The sequence below is a fragment of the Nerophis lumbriciformis genome, linkage group LG14 (assembly GCF_033978685.3).
Source record: "Nerophis lumbriciformis linkage group LG14, RoL_Nlum_v2.1, whole genome shotgun sequence".
NCBI lineage: Eukaryota > Metazoa > Chordata > Actinopteri > Syngnathiformes > Syngnathidae > Nerophis > Nerophis lumbriciformis.
The window spans coordinates 29837850-29856696 of NC_084561.2; the positions used below are offsets into that span (position 1 = coordinate 29837850).

General features: G+C 41.1%; 1 protein-coding gene across 13 annotated transcripts in view; it reads left to right on the top strand.

Annotated features, from left to right (window-relative positions):
• Nucleotides 1-18847, top strand: part of lrrc7 (leucine rich repeat containing 7) — a 355766-nt gene that overhangs the window by 224686 nt on the left and 112233 nt on the right. For all 13 annotated transcript variants that reach the window (XM_061975629.2, XM_061975636.2, XM_061975630.2 and 10 more), the window contains one exon: nucleotides 8082-8284. In XM_061975629.2, coding sequence (XP_061831613.2) covers nucleotides 8096-8284 — 189 coding nt within the window. In that variant the 5' untranslated portion in view covers nucleotides 8082-8095. The remainder of the gene's footprint in view (nucleotides 1-8081; nucleotides 8285-18847) is intronic.

An 18847-nucleotide genomic window follows, 5' to 3' on the forward strand; every position in this document is an offset into this window, starting at 1 on the left:
GCGTTTTATTTTAAATTCTGTTCGTTTTTATTATAATGTATCTCCTACATGAAAAAATGTGTATTTCATTATGAATTTTCTTGCGTTTGAATCATTCCAGACACACGGATGCTGCGGTGATGTGATCCACAGCCTCACGCACAGAACGCACCATCAGTGTGCTAATAACCTTGTCTCGATTACAATTCAGAAAATGTGTTACAGATTATAGATGTGTGCTGCTGGTTCAACACATTGCACACAGGTAGGAGAATCATTTTACAAAGTTATAGCTGCTGGATGACTAAATGGCCGATATAAACACATTTATTTGATGTGTTTTGGTGTTGTATAGTGCTTTTTTTTATGACATTAATTTTTTCACATAGAATATCCATCATTGACATACAGTATCTTCTATATACAAAAAAAAATCATGAATAATGCATTTTTTGGGCATCTTAGGCGCAGTAAGTGCAGTTTCATAAAAACTGCCATGAAGATCACTGGCTGCTCTCTCCCCTCCCTAGATGAACTGTACAGTGCCAGGTGCCTCAAAAAGGCCCAAACATCATAAGGGACCCATCTCACCCTGAACATAGACTTTTTTAACTGCTGCCCTCGGGCAGGAGATACAGGACAATAAAATGCCGGACAAACAGACTTAAGAACACTTTTTACCTGAGAGCAATAGTGTCGCTGAACACAAGACGGCAATAATGACTGTGCTTGCTATTTGTATGTATTTTATGTATTTTTATCTATTTATCTATGTTCTCATGGTTTTATGTGTTATAAATTTGCACTAAATTTGTTTTGCTTACAATTTCGTTGTACAATGTACAATGACAATAAAGATATATTCTATTCTATATTCTAGTCTATTCTATTCTATTCTTTCTCTTGAGCGCACTTTCAACGGGGGGTGGGGGGATTCAAAGTGCACTGCAGGACTGCTTCTAAAATGCCCAGAAAAAGTGGTACATGGCTGCTGCTTGTTTGGAACCATGTCAAAAGGCCACAGGTATAAGAGCATGATAAAATGAATGTGCAGTAAAGGATCGAATGTCTCCATGGCAAAAGCCGTGCAAAAACGTTACTTAAATACGGCGGTTTCCATCAGTAATGAATAGCACGTGCAATGTTAGTAGATCGCACGCAACACGCCCACGAATAGTACACGCTATTAAATAGATTGCACATGCTGTTTAGCATATGTTAGTTGGATCTTAGTACAAACCCCGTTTCCATATGAGTTGGGAAATTGTGTAAGATGTAAATATAAACGGAATACAATGATTTGCAAATCCTTTTCAACCCATATTCAATTGAATGCACTACAAAGACAAGATATTTGATGTTCAAACTCATAAACTTTATTTTTTTTTTGCAAATAATAATTAACTTAGAATTTCATGGCTACAACACGTGCCAAAGTAGTTGGGAAAGGGCATGTTCACCACCGTGTTACATGGCCTTTCCTTTTAACAACACTCAGTAAACGTTTGGGAACTGAGGAGACACATTTTTTAAGCTTCTCAGGTGGAATTCTTTCCCATTCTTGCTTGATGTACAGCTTAAGTTGTTCAACAGTCCGGGGGTCTCCGTTGTGGTATTTTAGGCTTCATAATGCGCCACACATTTTCGATGGGAGACAGGTCTGGACTACAGGCAGGCCATTCTAGTACCCGTACTCTTTTACTATGAAGCCACGTTGATGTAACACGTGGCTTGGCATTGTCTTGCTGAAATAAGCAGGGGCGTCCATGGTAACGTTGCTTGGATGGCAACATATGTTGCTCCAAAACCTGTATGTACCTTTCAGCATTAATGGCGCCTTCACAGATGTGTAAGTTACCCATGTCTTGGGCACTAATACACCCCCATACCATCATAGATGCTGGCTTTTCAACTTTGCGCCGATAACAATCCGGATGGTTCTTTTTCTCTTTGGTCCGGAGGACACAACGTCCACAGTTTCCAAAAACAATTTGAAATGTGGACTCGTCTGACCACAGAACACTTTTCCACTTTGTATCAGTCCATCTTAGATGAGCTCAGGCCCAGCAAAGCCGACGGCGTTTCTGGGTGTTGTTGATAAACGGTTTTCGCCTTGCATACGAGAGTTTTAACTTGCACTTACAGATGTAGCGACCAACTGTAGTTACTGACAATGGGTTTCTGAAGTGTTCCTGAGCCCATGTGGTGATATCCTTTACACACTGATGTCGCTTGTTGATGCAGTACAGCCTGAGGGATCGAAAGTCACGGACTTAGCTGCTTACGTGCAGTGATTTCTCCAGTTTCTCTGAACCCTTTGATGATATTACGGACCGTAGATGGTGAAATCCCTAAATTCCTTGCAATAGCTGGTTGAGAAAGGTTTTTCTTAAACTGTTCAACAATTTGCTCAAGCATTTGTTGACAAAGTGGTGACCCTCGCCCCATCCTTGTTTGTGAATGACTGAGCATTTCATGGAATCTACTTTTATACCCAAACATGGCACCCACCTGTTCCCAATTTGCCTGTTCACCTGTGGAATGTTCCAAATAAGTGTTTGATGAGCATTCCTCAACTTTATCATTATTTATTGCCACCTTTCCCAACTTCTTTGTCACGTGTTGCTGGCATCAAATTCTAAAGTTAATGATTATTTGCAAAAATAAAAATGTTTATCAGTTTGAACATCAAATATCTTGTCTTTGTAGCATATTCAACTGAATATGGGTTGAAAATGATTTGCAAATCATTGTATTCTGTTTATATTTACATCTAACACAATTTCCCAACTCATGGAAACGGGGTTTGTATAAGAATCAGTGGAATAAGGATTCTGGAATTTTGTGAGCCTATCTCAACCATCAGACCATCAGAGCTAGGTTATTTTCATAGTATACAAGAACAACAATTGTTTAAAGCTTTTTGCTTATACATATGCCACAGAAAAAGACAAAGCTCTTTTCCACACCAACCTTCACCACCCATTAACACGTTAAACTTTTTGAAAATGATTATATTGGCGGCTAGTGCTTTAGCTCCTCTGTTATACTGTTCAAACGGTATGTATGGTAATGGACCTTACAACACTGAAATAATCACATTAGTCTAGAATGTCAGCACCACCTAAAACAACTGACAGCTTTGTTTGCACACGTGTGGACAAACTATACCTTCTTGTCCACCTAATTACGTGTGGTCTCAGCATGGTTGTGGGAACAAACAAACATCCTTACACAGCTCAAGATCATCTGTTTTTCACCCCAATTCGTCCGTCAAAACTAATTTTTGTTTCATTTTATTTTGATAAGATAAAGCAAAACAATACATCCATTATCCTGCCAATTTTTCCTCAAATCAATCTGTCACACAGCGTCTAGTTCGTTAAATCAAGTTGTGCAGTGCATCTTGCCATATCAAATCAAATCAAATCAACTTTATTTATATGTGTTAAACATGAAGTGATGTGTCTTCAATCAATCAATCAATGTTTACTTGTATAGCCCTAAATCACGAGTGTCTCAATGGGCTGCACAAGCCACAACGACATGCTCGGCTCAGATCCCACATCAGGGCAAGGAAAAACTCAACCCAATGGGATAACAATGAGAAACCTTGGAGGGGACCGCAGATGTGGGGACTCCCCCCCTGGGCGACCGGTGCAATGGATGTCTAGTGGATCTAGCATAATATTGTGAGAGTCCAGTCCATAGTGGATCTAACATAATAGTGAGAGTCCAGTCCATAGTGGGGCCAGCAGGAGACCATCCCGAGCGGAGACAGGTCAGCAGCGCAGAGACATCCCCAACCGATGCACAGACGAGTGGTCCACCCTAGGTCCCGACCCTGGACAGCCAGCGCTTCATCCGTGGCCACCGAACCTGTGCCCCTCCCCCCTCCACGAAGGAGAGGGGGGCTGAGCAGAAAAGAAACGGCTGATCAACTGGTCTAAAAGGGGGGTCTATTTAAAGGATAGAGTATATAAATTAATTTTAAATGCTTCTACTGAGGTAGCATCTCTAACTGTTACCGGGAGGGCATTCCAGAGTACTGGAGCCCGAATAGAAAACGCTCTATAGCTCGCAGACTTTTTTTGGGCTCTGGGAATCACTAATAAGCCAGAGTTCTTTGAACGCAGATTTCTTGCCGGGACATATGGTACAATACAATGAGCAAGATAGGACGGAACTAGACCGTGTAGTATTTTATACGTAAGTAGTAAAACCTTAAAGTCACCTTCTTCAGTGCACAGGAAGCCAGTGCAGGTGAGCCAGTATAGGCGTAATATGATCAAACCTTCTTGTTCTTGTCAAAAGTCTAGCAGCCACATTTTGTACCAACTGTAATCTTTTAATGCTAGACATAGGGGGCCCCAAAATAATACGTTACCGTAATCGAGACGAGACGTAACGTCTCGACCTACCACGTCTTGTGTGGTAGGTCAGTGTTAAAAGAAGGAGACACGGTTAGAAAGGGATGGCGTTTCAAATCAATGCAGTCATTCATTGATGTTGATACGTTTTTAATGTAGCGGGTCCCACGGACCCACAGGTATTGATTTAATGGGTCCCTGGCAAATACAATGGGTTCCCAATTTTTTTTTAAAGTGTCTTTGTAAGTCTTATATTCTTCCTTTTCTTAAATTGTAGCATTAAATTCCTTTGATGGTGGTGTGGTATGAGGGTTAGGTCCTGGGTTCGATCCTGCGCTCGGGATCTTTCTGTGTGGAGTTTGCATGTTCTCCCCGTGACTGCGTGGGTTCCCTCCGGGTACTCCGGCTTCCTCCCACCTCCAAAGACATGGACCTGGGGTTAGGTTGATTGGCAACACTAAATTGTCCCTAGTGTGTGAATGTGAGTGTGAATGTTGTCTGTCTATCTGTGTTGGCCCTGCGATGAGGTGGCGACTTGTCCATGGTGTACTCCGCCTTCCGCCCGAATGCGGCTGAGATAGGCTCCAGCACCCCCGCGACCCCGAACGGGACAAGCGGTAGAAAATGGATGGATGGACGGTACCAAAATGTATTTACTTTCAATTTCATTGTCCTGCTTTTTAATACTTTTCAAAATAAAGGGGACCACAAAAAAATTTCATTGTTGCCTTTATTTTTACAGAAGCTCTTATGATACATTTTTTATACATTTCTTATTACAATCAAAGAACAATCTTGGCATTAAATAACATAGTGAACATACTAGAGAACTTCTCTTTTAGTTTTAAGTAAGCTTACTAAGGCACATATTTTGGCTGCTGACGTATACAGAAATGTATCATTATTATTCTTGTTGTTTGGATACTTCACGTAAGTCGTGGGTGATACTACAATTTTGGGTATTGATCCAATACCAAATAGTTACAGGGTCAAACATTGGTCATAATTAAAGTCCTCCTGTCTCCAGGGACGTATTCCTGAGTTTATAAACCATACATTTTTTTTTTAAAAAGGACTTTGTGATAATACAAAATGTAGTATTGACTAGATACGGCCTTTGTACTTGGTATTGTCAAAATTGATATTTGTGTACAGTAGATCCACCATTCAGGAGCAATAGCTTGCTGTTAGAGGTGAGCTATCGTATCCTCCTATGGTGTGTAGTGAAGCATGTTCAGCTAGTCCTCATTCTGCAAGGGATGGTATTTGTAAGAAAAATTGTTTATTTGTCGCCATGGCGGCGATGATTATTGTTTTAGAAGTAGCTATAACACTATGTGGACAAATGTTAGCCGATAGCTACCAGTTAGCTATGTTTGTTTATAGTGCCACCTTTATCGTTAGTTTTAAAGCCAAAAATGCCCATTTTTCCTCTTTTGTCTAAATGCTGTTTCTGCTTGCAAGTGCTGTGTGCATACGTTGACGTTGACGTTGACTCACGGCATGCAGCTTGGCATGCCATCAGCCGTATGAAAAAAAAAAAGTACTGGTATTTTTTAAATGCTGTATATCACCTTCTTTTTTAATTCATTAGTACTGCGGTACTTTATTAGTAGCAGTATATGGTACAACCCTGATATTGTTATAATTAACAGATACATTCATTATGTTCAAAATGTGTCTGAAATTAAACAAAAAGTATTAAAAATTTTGCAAGAACAATTATATTTTTGAGAGTGGCATGTATGCACAGATGTCATCTAAGCATAACAAAACAGCAACCACCATTCAACATTTTTTAATATAAAAATTAATTACAGAACGTCCCCTAATGTAAAAACACCATTGACACGAATGAACACACAGCATTGAGCAGTGGTTTATTTACTATGACATTCTTATCTTTAATTGTTGAAATTAAATCTGTGTGACTGGCTAGTTGTTTTGGTAGCGGGTAAGGCAACATGTTATTGTTTGGTCAAACACATTTTCTTTTGCTAGCTACTAGTGCTGCAACTAACTTTTATTTTGATAGTTGACTCGTTGGCACTGTTAACGACTAGTTGACTAATCACATTATAAAGCGTACTAATTTAACAATCGTCTTTTAAACTTAGCTTGGAACATATTAAGACGTGCTAACTAAGGATAAATATTTACTTCATTCAGTAATATTTAATAATACTGTAACTGCTGTTCATTGATTGTTACAAAAATAAAAATGTTTTACTAGCGAACTTTGGCTAAAATGATAGTTTAATCCGTTTTTCACACAACTGCGTCTCTCTGTCGCAAGCTAGTTAGCCAACAAGCTAACTATCCTGCAGACAAGCCTCCATATTAAATGCTCCCACATCACAGACTTTCTGACATAAAAAGCAAGGTTCGCTATGCAAATTGAGTAAGTTATTTATGTCTTTGACATATTCAGTTTTCACTGACAGAAGAAAGCCATCATTCCAAATTACTTTGTTCCAGAAGTTTTGAGGCTTGTCTCTGTGCTGTTCGCAGAAATGGCTTTCTTCTGGCGACTCGACCATGCAGCCCATTTTTCTTCAAGTGTCTCCTTATTGTGCATCTTGAAACAGCCACACCACAAGTCCTGTATTTCAGCTGAAGTTATTTGTGGATTTTTCTTTGCATCTCGAACAATTTTCCTGGCAGTTGTGGCTGAAATCTTTGCTAGTCTACCTGAATCCCTCATTTTCCACTTCTTAATTAGCGTTTGAACTGATTGGCATTCTCAATATCCTTGGTTATCAGATCAAAGCCACTGGGGTATGTAAACTTTTGATCAGGGTCATTTGGGTACTTTCTTTTGTCATTTTGATTTAGAAAAAGTAAACACAGTTGTTTGCCAATAAATAGCTTCACACAACCATTAAGCATGAGTGGAAGAAAGGTTTTTGTGTTATCATTCATATCCTCTGAAGAATGGCCAAGAAATCATAAATTCTCCCAGGATATGTAAACTTATGAGCACGACTGTATATATATATGTGTATATATATATATATATATATATATATATATATATATATATATATATATATATATATATATATATATATATATATATATACTGCCAAATTGTTTTAACCCAATGCGGCCCCCAAGTCAAAAAGTTGTCTGCTCTGCAGTGCTGTGTTAATAGTGTGCTAAGTGTGTTGAAATGTTTTATTCTAGCATCATACTGTGTGTTTTTGTGATTTTAAGCAGGTGCCATTGCATCATACTGTCATGTTTGTAAATCTGACTTGTGAGTCAGTGACTTAGCATCATACTATATGTTTGTAAATCTGACTAGTGGGTCAGTGCCTCTCAAACCTCACTGCACGTCACTGGTCCCTGGGATGCATCAAGAGTGAGTTGACTGCATCCTTTAAGATTTTTAAGCGTCAGGGACGCACGGCATGTACTTGGTTACATCACTGGGCATTGAGTGTGGATATGATGGAGGCATGATTCTATAAGAGGGCATAGATGGACTAAGAAGTGTATTCTTATCGGATAAAAAAGATGTATAATTAATACTAACGCAAATGCTTTGTTCATCTAAGAATCTATGATTTCCATTGAAAATGCAGTACAGACAATTAATTTAGAACTTGTCAAATGTGAATTCTGTTGCCAGTATAGTGTCCAGTTTGCAAATATGTCTCATACTATCGGAGATCTCAACAAAGTACTTTAAATGACTGAATGGTATTTTCTCTTCTTTTGCTTCTGCAGTACAGTGTCTGGAAATGACCACAAAACGAAAGTTGATTGGTCGGCTGGTGCCATGTCGTTGTTTCCGCGGGGAGGAGGAAGTGATCTCGGTGTTGGACTACTCTCACTGCAGTCTGCAGCAAGTCCCCAAGGAAATATTCAGCTTTGAGAGAACTCTGGAGGAGCTGTATCTGGACGCCAACCAGATTGAAGAACTACCCAAGGTAAATCGGAAGTTAAAACTTCATGACTGAAATTTGACTTTGACATGCCCGTTTGAGTTCTGCTTTGTAGTTTCTAGGAACTATCAGCTTTTCAGATGAGGCTGTTTTATGCACACAAATAATATACATATTGTGATGACGACGATATAAAGGAGTTGGACTTTCTTTGAGCAAGTCAGCCTTTTTATTTTCATTTACAAATAGCACTGTCTAACTCACAGGTAGAGGCACGACACACACAAAAGCGGGTTTTTTAACTCTTCTTGGCTCACACAATGCAGTGTCTTAAACACTGCATTAGGGCTGCAACAACTAATCGATTAAATCGATTATCAAAATAGTTGGCGATTAATTTAGTCATCGATTCGTTGGAACTATGCATGCGTGGAGGCTTTTTTGTTGTTGTTGTTGTTGTTGTTGTTGTTGTTTTTTGTTGTTTTATAAACCTTTATTTATAAACTGCAACATTTACAAACAGCTGAGAAACAATAATCAAAATAAGTACAAAAACAGTACAAAACAGCGCCAGGGCGGCGCTGAGGCTTTGTCTCATGAGGTGGCGTAAGCTAGCCAATGATGTGTCATGTGCAGCTCACGTGACGACGCCGTCTCCTTTGCTGGAAACATTCGAAAAATGGCGCAGGAAAACAGTACGGATAGTTCAGCGGAGAAACATCTTGAGGTTATTGCTTCAATGGAGAAAGTGTACGACCTAAGTCGTCAAAAGTGTGGGAACACTTCACTTTAAAGACTTCAAAGAAGACCGTTTCCTGTAAAATGGCACAGAAGGACAACATTGCTTCAGGAGCACCTGAAAAGGAAACATGTTGGAGCCATGGATGAAGGGAAGAACTCACAGTACGTAACTTTTTAAGTCCATAGTGGCAACATGCATTCATGAGTTCAGGTTTTTTGTGAGTAACGTTAACGTTATGCCTTTGTTGCAACGTGGGGCTGATAATGTGTCTCTAGCACATTTGACTCCGTTTTGAGAGAGAAAACGCACGGTTACCAATTTCGAAATAAACGTAACGGACAGAAATATCTCAGGTTGGTTTCATAATGGATCAATGTAGCCGGGCCCGATAAAGCTTTATAAATCTATTTAGATTTGAGTGACGCTTTAGTATAACTAAACGTTATGAAGGTGCTGGAATATTTCATGCTATTATTCAGAGGCAGCCTAAAATGAATCCTTTATTATTCACAACAGAAACGTGTGCAATATCTGATTCAGTTCTGATCTGATGAGTTACATTTCTGTGTTATTATTGGTGTATGCTGCACCCCCAATGTCCAGAACATGATGCCAGTATGCTGGGTTTTTTTCAATAAAATACTGGAAATGATTTAAATGTAGTTTGTCTCTTTTGTCCGTTTATTAATTGATTAATCGAAGTAATAATCGACAGATTAATCGATTATCAAATTAATCGTTAGTTGTAGCCCTACACTGCATGCAACCCTGCCACTGCCCTGTGCAGCCCACATCGGGCAACTACAGTTCACTACACAATACTCCTATCGCTACACTACTCCCTCTTCACAAACGCCCTCGCCCCAAGGGCACTGAACATTTATTAAAACAAATTTGACCAAGAATAAGAGTCAAAACAATCTCAGTTGGTACCGGCCACATTGTGATCCACATAGTCTCTGAGATATTGTGGCGGTCTTCTTGCCCTTCTCAGGCGCCCCTGCAGCGACAGCGACCACACTGCTGCCGGTGGTCCTTCCTGTGCAGCCGACCAAAGCGGTTCTTCGTGGCACCAGGGTAATGGCCCAATCTCCTTATTAATTTGTGGTGCAGGTAGGACCCTGTGGCCCACCACAGCAGGGTCCTGGTTCCCCCGGTATGGCACCAGTTGATCTCTATGAAGGACCAATTTTCAATGTTTAATCAATGTTTACTTATATAGCCCTAAATCACAAGTGTCTCAAAGGGCTGCACAAGCCACAACGACAACCTCGGCTCAGATCCCACATCAGGGCAAGGAAAAATTCAACCCAATGGGACAATGAGAAACCTTGGAGGGGACCGGTGCAATGTACGTCGAGTGGATCTAGCATAATATTGGGAGAGTCCAGTCCATAGTGGATCTAACATAATAGTGAGAGTCCAGTCCATAGTGGAGACCATCCCGAGCGGAGACAGATCAGCAGCGCAGAGACGTCCCCAAACGATGCACAGACGAGCGGTCAACCCTGGGTCCCGACTTTGGACAGCCAGCACTTCATTCGTGGCCACGGATGAATGCTAGACATAGGGAGACCAGAAAATAATACGTTACAGTAATCGAGACGAGACGTAACGAACGCATGAATAATTATCTCCGCGTCGCTAGTGGACAAAATGGAACCAATTTTAGCGATATTACGGAGATGAAAGAAGGCCGTTTTAGTAACACTCTTGATGTGTGACTCAAACGAGAGAGTTGGGTCGAAGATAATACCCAGATTCTTTACCGAGTCGCCTTGTGTAAATGTTTGGTTGTCAAATGTTAAGGTGGTATTATAAAATAGGTGTCGGTGTCTAGCAGGACCGATAATCAGCATTTCCGTTTTCTTAGCGTTGAGTTGCAAAAAGTTAGCGGACATCCATTGTTTAATTTTATTAAAACACGCCTCCAGCTGACTACAATCCGGCGTTTTGGTCAGCTTTAGGGGCATGTAGAGTTGGGTGTCATCAGCATAACAGTGAAAGCTAACACCCTATTTGCGTATGATGTCACCTAGCGGCAACATGTAGATGCTGAAGAGTGCAGGGCCAAGAACCGAACCCTGGGGAACTCCACACGTTACCTTAACATAGTCCGCGGTCACACTGAGACGCACTGCATCCTGTCAGTAAGATAAGAGTTAAACCAAGACAAGGCTAAGTCTGACATACCAATACGTGTTTTGATACGCTCTAATAAAATATTATGATCGACGGTATCGAAAGCAGCGCTAAGATCAAGAAGCAGCAACATAGATGACACATCAGAATCCATCGGTAGCAATAGATCATTAGTCATTTTTGCGAGGGCTGTCTCCGTAGAGTGATATGCCCTGAAACCGGATTGAAAAGGTTCACAGAGATTGTTAGACGCTAAGTGTTCATTTAGCTGTTGTGCAACAATTTTTTCGAGGATTTTTGAAATAAACGGAAGGTGGGTCCTGGCATGAGGTCAGGATCGAGGTTAAGTCTTTTGAGCAGAGGATGAATAACCGCTTTTTTGAATGCTAGGGGAACAGTGCCAGAGGAAAGTGACAAGTTTATAATATTTAGCACTGATGGACCTAATATTACAAAAAGCTCCTTGATAAGTTTCCCAGGAAGTGGGTCAAGTAAACATGTTGTTTGTTTTATCCCATTTACACGCCGTAGCAATTCTTCTATTGTTATTTCGTCAAAAAGAGAGAGACTATTTTGGAGGGCAATATCCGTCGTATATACAGTCGTATCTGTGTTAATAGAACCCAGTTGTAGCTGAGATGCGTTGTCTTTAATCTCCTTTCTAATGAGTTCAATTTTCTTATTAAAGAAATTCATAAAGTCATCTGCCGAGTGGGTGGAGCTACTGGGAGGAGTCTCTTGTTGGGTTAGCGATGCTACTGCACTGAACAAATATTTAGGATCGTTTTTGTTGAGACGGATGAGATTTGAGTAGTATTTAGCTTTAGATAAGGTAAGCATGCGTTTATAAATGATTAAACTATCACTCCATGCTTGATGGAAAACCCCAAGTTTAGTCGCGCGACATTTGCGTTCCAGCCTTCTACATGATAATTTAAGAGCTCTAGTTTCTTCTGAAAACCATGGGGTACGCCTTTTAGGGTCCCTTTTTAGCTTTAGCGGTGCTATAATATCAATGGTTTCGCACGGGGCGTCGTTAAAGTTGTTAGTGAGGTTATCAATGGAGCCCACATAATTTGGGAATGGTGCCATTACCAGAGGCAGTAGGCCAGCAAGAGTTATCGTTGTGGCAGCATTAATGTTGCGGCTGCTAAAGCAGTTATTATTATTATTAGCTAGTTGACAATGAGTCAGAACTTCGAATTTTATAAGGTAATGATGGGACATTACTTTAGTATACAGGAGTATCATTACTTTGGAGGTGGTGACACCCCTGACAAGCACTAGATCTATCGTATTACCGTTGCGATGCGTGGGTTCATTTATTATTTGTGTAAGACCAAAGCTATCAATTATAGTCTTGAGCGCCACGCACGGAGGGTCCGATGGGGTATTCATATGGATATTAAATTCCCCCATTATGATTATATTGTCGGCGTGCGTCACTTGATCAGCGACGAACTCTAAGAAATCACTGATAAAGTCCGAATAGGGCCCTGGGGGGCGGTAGATAACAGCCAGGTAGAGAGGCAGCGGTGCGACAGACCTCATAGTAAGCACCTCAAACGATTTATATTTATTACTTAGGTTGGGGGTAAGGTTAAGGTTTTCATTGTATATTAGTGCGACCCCCCCCCCCCCCCCCAACCCCTTTTAAGGGGACGGGCAATATGCGCATTCGTATAGTTAGGAGGAGATGCCTCATTCAGTGCAAACTAATCGTCTGGTTTGAGCCAGGTTTCGCTGGGACCAATGACGTTAAGATTGTTGTGTCTAATGACCTCATTAACTAATAACGTTTTGGGAGACAATGATCTTATGTTTAAAAAGCCCATATTATAGGTAGTGGGCTGTTTTGAGGAGTTTTTGTTAAAATTATCCGTAGTAGTAATATTAATAATGTTGCGTTTATTTTGCGTAGTGCGCTTTAAATCATTTCGACCATATCTAGGAATTGATATGACGGGAATTTTCAGATTGTTTGCTTGGTGCTGTGATATACTGAACGCATCATAATTTGCCACCTCAGTAGAATGCATGTCCACCTCTGGCACACTCACTGCAGAAAACATATTATGCGAGTTGTGTATTATTCTAGGAGAAATGCTATGTGTGCAAGAATTTTCCAACCTGGCCCTGCAAGTTCTATCTTAAGTTCTAGCTTAACTGACTCCTCACCCGGACTAACAGACTCTGTAATTGCCTGTGACCGGGCTTGCTCTAGTGTAGTTAGTCAAGTGTGACTCAAACAAAAATATATGTTCCTAGACAGGATGATGGCGCCTTCCTGGTTAGGGTGAAGGCCGTCTCTCATCAACAGTCCCAGGTTTGCCCCAGAAAGAGGGCCAATTATCAATAAACTTTAGTCCCTGTTGTCTACAAAAACTAGCCAGCCACTTGTTAAGCGAGACTAATCTGCTATATCTCTCATCATTGCCTCTCGCAGGCAGGGGGCCAGAGACAAGCCTGGAAATCTTTCTAGCGAGATTACAAGTCCTAGCTATGTTCCTCTTTGTAATCTCTGACTGTCTCATCCTAGTGTCATTGGAGCAACTATGTTCGCATAGCTAGTGGTGCGATTAGCCTGTCGTACGTGTTTACTAGGCCTGTTGCGAGTTAGCTCCCTAAGATTAGCTTCAATGTCAGGTGCTCTGGCCCCGGGAATGCACTTAATTGTGGCTGGTTTGCTAAGCTTTATGTTTCGGGTGATGGAGTCCTCTATGACTAAGGTGTGGTGCCAGGTAGACTGGGGTGTAGGACTAGCTAAAGGGCTAAATCTATTATGCGTCTCAACTGGTTCACCGTTGCTTATAGGTCGCTTCGGGCTGCTACAAGCTGGCTACAGCTAACACTAACAGATGTGTCTGCAACGTCTAAAGTTACGAAATTACTCTGCTCTAACTGGCGGACACGGCCCTCTAGCAGAGCCAACCTATCCATGAGAACGGTGCACGAAGCGCAGGGAGCCATACTCACTGTATTTTCTTTCACCGAGTGAAGTAATTGCTGTCTTCAGGGAAGTGGTCGCGACGTGCGGGGAGCAGATTCCTTCAGACCGACGCCGCCTTTCTCCGCGCTAGCTTCGTTAGCTTATCAGCTAGCTAGCTAAGGGAGGAGTGGTGAGACAGAGATCGGGTGATTTGCAAGTTAAATTAGACTACTAAGTATGTTTCTTTCTGCATGAAATTGCATTTTTCAGGCCAGCCTTTTCTAATCTTCTCTAACACAAACCGAAGGGATGTTAGAGGTTAGCTATTGTATACTCCTATGTTATCTAGGTAGACTAGACACTGTTGACGAGGGACCCCGGCCAACACTCGGTCCATCAATCTTACAAAGGTTGCCAGCGCATTACAGAGTCCAAAGGGGAGGACCTTAAACTGCCACAGGCCCCTCCCAGTACAGAATGGCGTCTTTGGTTGGGCTTCAGGGGAAAGTGGCACCTTGTAGTAGCCTCTGCAGAAGTCCAGAGATGAGAACCAGCATGAGCCGGAGACCGGCACCATGACGACTGCTGACGCCCATGGGCTGTCGGAGGGTTCAATGATGCCTGTTTGCAGTAATTTTGCCACAGCCTCCTCACAAACAGCTTTTTGGGCTAAAAGGCTGCGGGGACAACATTTGATGTGCCTAGCTTCTCCCATGTCGATTACGTACTACGTGAGATGGGTGATCCCACCCTCTTCTTCGTTCTTGGCGAATGTGTCGCTGAAGTTTGTCAGCAGTCCCAGCAGCTGCTCTTGTGGATTGGGCGCCAAGTCTTTACATATCCTCCCACATCGCGCCGTCACATCTTCTGTGTTTACTGGGCTGCTGCAGAGCGTATCTTTGTTTAGGGTGGGGACTCTTGGTGGTGGAAGAAGGCTCATGGTCTCCAGTGCCCCTGCCGCTGACCTGGCTTGGGTGTTAAGGGAACTCAGGGAAGACATTGGAATGGTAGACCTCCCTGGAATCTGATCCATTCGCTCCCAACATTCACAACCCAGCCTGCCACTGTCAGGAAGTCCAAACCCAGGATGCACAGGTTTTGTACAGCTGCAATCCAAACAGGGTGCCAGAGCAACACGCGCCCCCCACCGACAAAGTCAGCCATCCTCTGCCCTGGAGCGGGGACCACTCCTGACAATGGTCAGGAGTTATCCAAGTTGTATTGTGTTACAATTTCACCGTTGTTGTCATGTAATCCTTTTGGCGCCGTTCAATTGAAGGAAGACCTCGTGTTTATTTACCCTCAAAATGGCGTCTCCTCAACAAATCCTGAGGCGCGTTTGGGAGGAATTCTCATATCGTCTTGATGTTGTCCGTGCTGCCGGTGGTAGCCATTTTGAGCACGTGTAAAGCATTAAATAAATACTCAAAGTCATGTACAACACATGTTTTCAAGCTAGATTTTCTATTATTTTTAATTTTTGAAGTATCGAGTGATAATTGTGATCAAGGGTGATGGGTCAAATGCAGAGAATAATTTCGCCACACCTAGTGTGTGTGTGACAATCATTGGTACTTTAAAGGGGAACATTATCACAATTTCACAATGGTTAAAACCATTAAAAATCAGTTCCCAGTGGCTTATTATATTTTTCGAAGTTTTTTTCAAAATTTTACCCATCACGCAATATCCCTAAAAAAAGCTTCAAAGTGCCTGATTTTAACCATCGTTATAAACACCCGTCCATTTTCCTGTGACGTCACATAGTGAATACAAACAAACATGGCGGAAAGAACAGCAAGATATAGCGACATTAGCTCAGATTCAGACTCGGATTTCAGCGGCTTAAGCGATTCAACAGATTACGAATGTATTGAAACGGATGGTTGTAGTGTGGAGGCAGGTAGCGAAAATGAAATTGAAGAAGAAACTGAAGCTATTGAGCCATATCGGTTTGAACCGTATGCAAGCGAAACCGACGAAAACGACACGACAGCCGGCGACACGGGAGAAAGCGAGGACGAATTCGGCGATCGCCTTCTAACCAACAATTGGTATGTGTTTGTTTGGCATTAAAGGAAACTAACAACTATGAACTAGGTTTACAGCATATGAAATACATTTGGCAACAACATGCACTTTGAGAGTGCAGACAGCCCAATTTTCATCAATTAATATATTCTGTAGACATACCCTCATCCGCGCTCTTTTCCTGAAAGCTGATCTGTCCAGTTTTGGAGTTGATGTCAGCAGGCCAGGGAAGCTAGGGTCGATATTCTTCTCTTGATCATCTTCGGTGGCATAAGGGACGGTGTGAGCCAAGACATCCAGGGGGTTTAGCTCGTCTGCGGGAACAAACTGCCGCCATTGCTTGCCGTGCTACCGAGGCCCTTTGTCCCTGAATTGCTCACACACTCCGGCAGATTCAATGGGGGTTCTGGCGGCAGATTTCTTTGACTTTATCGTTGGAAATGCATCTGCTTTGAGTGTCGCAGGATATCCACACATTCTTGCCATCTCTGTCGTAGCATAGCTTTTGTCGGTAAAGTGTGCGGAACAAACGTCCAATTTCTTGCCACTTTCACATCTTTGGGCCACTGGTGCAACTTGAATCCGTCCCTGTTCGTGTTGTTACACCCTCCGACAACACACCAACGAGGCATGATGTCTCCAAGGTACGGAAAACAGTCGAAAAAACGGAAAATAACAGAGCTGATTTGACTCGGTGTTTGAGAAAATGGCGGATTGCTTCCCGATGTGACGTCACGTTGCGAATATTAGAAAGGCGTTTAATTCGCCAAAATTCACCCATTTAGAGTTCGGAAATCGGTTAAAAAAATATATGGTCTTTTTTCTGCAACATCAAGGTATATATTGACGCTTACATAGGTCTGGTGATAATGTTCCCCTTTAATAACTGTTTAATAAATACAGTTTTGGTCAATTGACTTAGTTGTGATTTCCCTCTCTGCATGAAAGTTTAAAATGAGCATATATTAATGCAGTATGAACAAGAATGTTTTAATGTCGACACATAGAATCATCATACTGCTGTGATTATATGCATAAGTGTTAATTCAAGGCTAAGGCAAAATATCGAGATATATATCGTGTATCGTGACATGGCCTAAAAATATTGAGACATTTAAAAAAGGCCATATCGCCCAGCCCTAGTTGACAACCATACGAAGGACGGAATTGCAGCACGATTGCCTTCTTACTCACAGCTATTTCTGTGCAACTGGCAGTTTGCATGTCCCTTCTACATGTGCTAAATAAAGACGCAAAACAGCGGCCGCAGAACAGTTTTAGCCTTGATAAATCACACTAGATGTGTTAAATAATTAAATTTGCATTTTCTCCTCCCAGTATTGTGGGAGTGCTGATAATATATAATAATAATATAATATATTCTGCATATTCATGAAGACAGACAGATTGCACTCCTTATTTTGCTCACAATCCTTTGAGCACAAGCTTATCAGATCAGCTTTTTGTGTATTATCATGTTTCCGCATGTTTTAATACATGCAAACCTTTAGTAGAACAGGCCCCAAATGAATAAATGTGTTGTTTTGGTACAGTTTCTCAGTCTTGCATAGTTGGTTATAGTGAGAAAGCAATCAGAAGTAGATCTGATCCAAATAGCAAATTAATAAATCAGGTTTGACTCTGAATTATATAGTGGTGAAGTACAGTACTTACAGGTAGTACACAGGTCTTCAATTTGGCACGACAATGTATGTTTACAGTAAATCTTCTTTCTGGTATGTCAAGGAAGATAATTTGCTCAATATGTCCGTTTTAAGTGCACTTGACTTTTTACTGTTGTTTTGCTCCTAGTAAATTAAAATGTCCATGGATAAAAGTTATTAATAATTTGCTGTTCATTATTACTGTTTTCAACTGCTGGCAGCAATAACACAGACTACTTTACAAAGTGTGGAGGATAACAAGCAGCAACAATGTTCAACAGTGTTCATTTTTGACATTTCTTGCCATTTATCCTCAAACGTTGCAATGATCAATGAGCAGTAGCAATGTAGTAGTATTCACTTTTCACTGCAAACGTTGGTATTTATCGAAAAATTCTAAACGGAAAAGGTTGCGTAGTCCTTTCCACTCTTTTAACCATAGCAAGTTTTGATGAAGAGAAAGAAATAAAGCTGATACTCATATGAACATAGTATTTTATATACTGTATTTCACGGTGTAAAAGCCTTCCTCTCATTGCGGATATGTTGTATATGTATTTGTTATAAATATCTGATTATAAAGATGTATTTAATTTAGTTTTATTGTTAGCATTGGTTTGCAATTTGGGTCACATTATTTAAGTAGTGTTTATTTTGCTAGATTTATGTATATATGGGTCTTTGAGTATGTTTATGTATTCTTTTAATTCATTTTTTAAAATATTTGTTCCATACATTTGACCTTGAGATTTTAAACTGTAACACTGGAGTTGTTGCAAATATAATATCATGGAAATGTAATCTCATATCATTACCACGACTTGGATATTTTATATCAAGGGTGTCAAAGTGTTTATTATGTATATATGTATGTATATATATGTATGTATATGTGTAGCCGGGACGGGTCTGCAAGGTCCCGACTACGCTGTTGTGTGTGTAGTACTCTGCGTTCATTCAATGACATGGGACACGGGGCTGGTTCAACTTCTCACATTCACTTTTATTCCTGCATGACGGTGACATGAAACACAAAGTGAGTGCAATGGTCATCTCCTCTCCACATAACTCCTCTCCCAGCGAGGGACAGCGCAGACTTG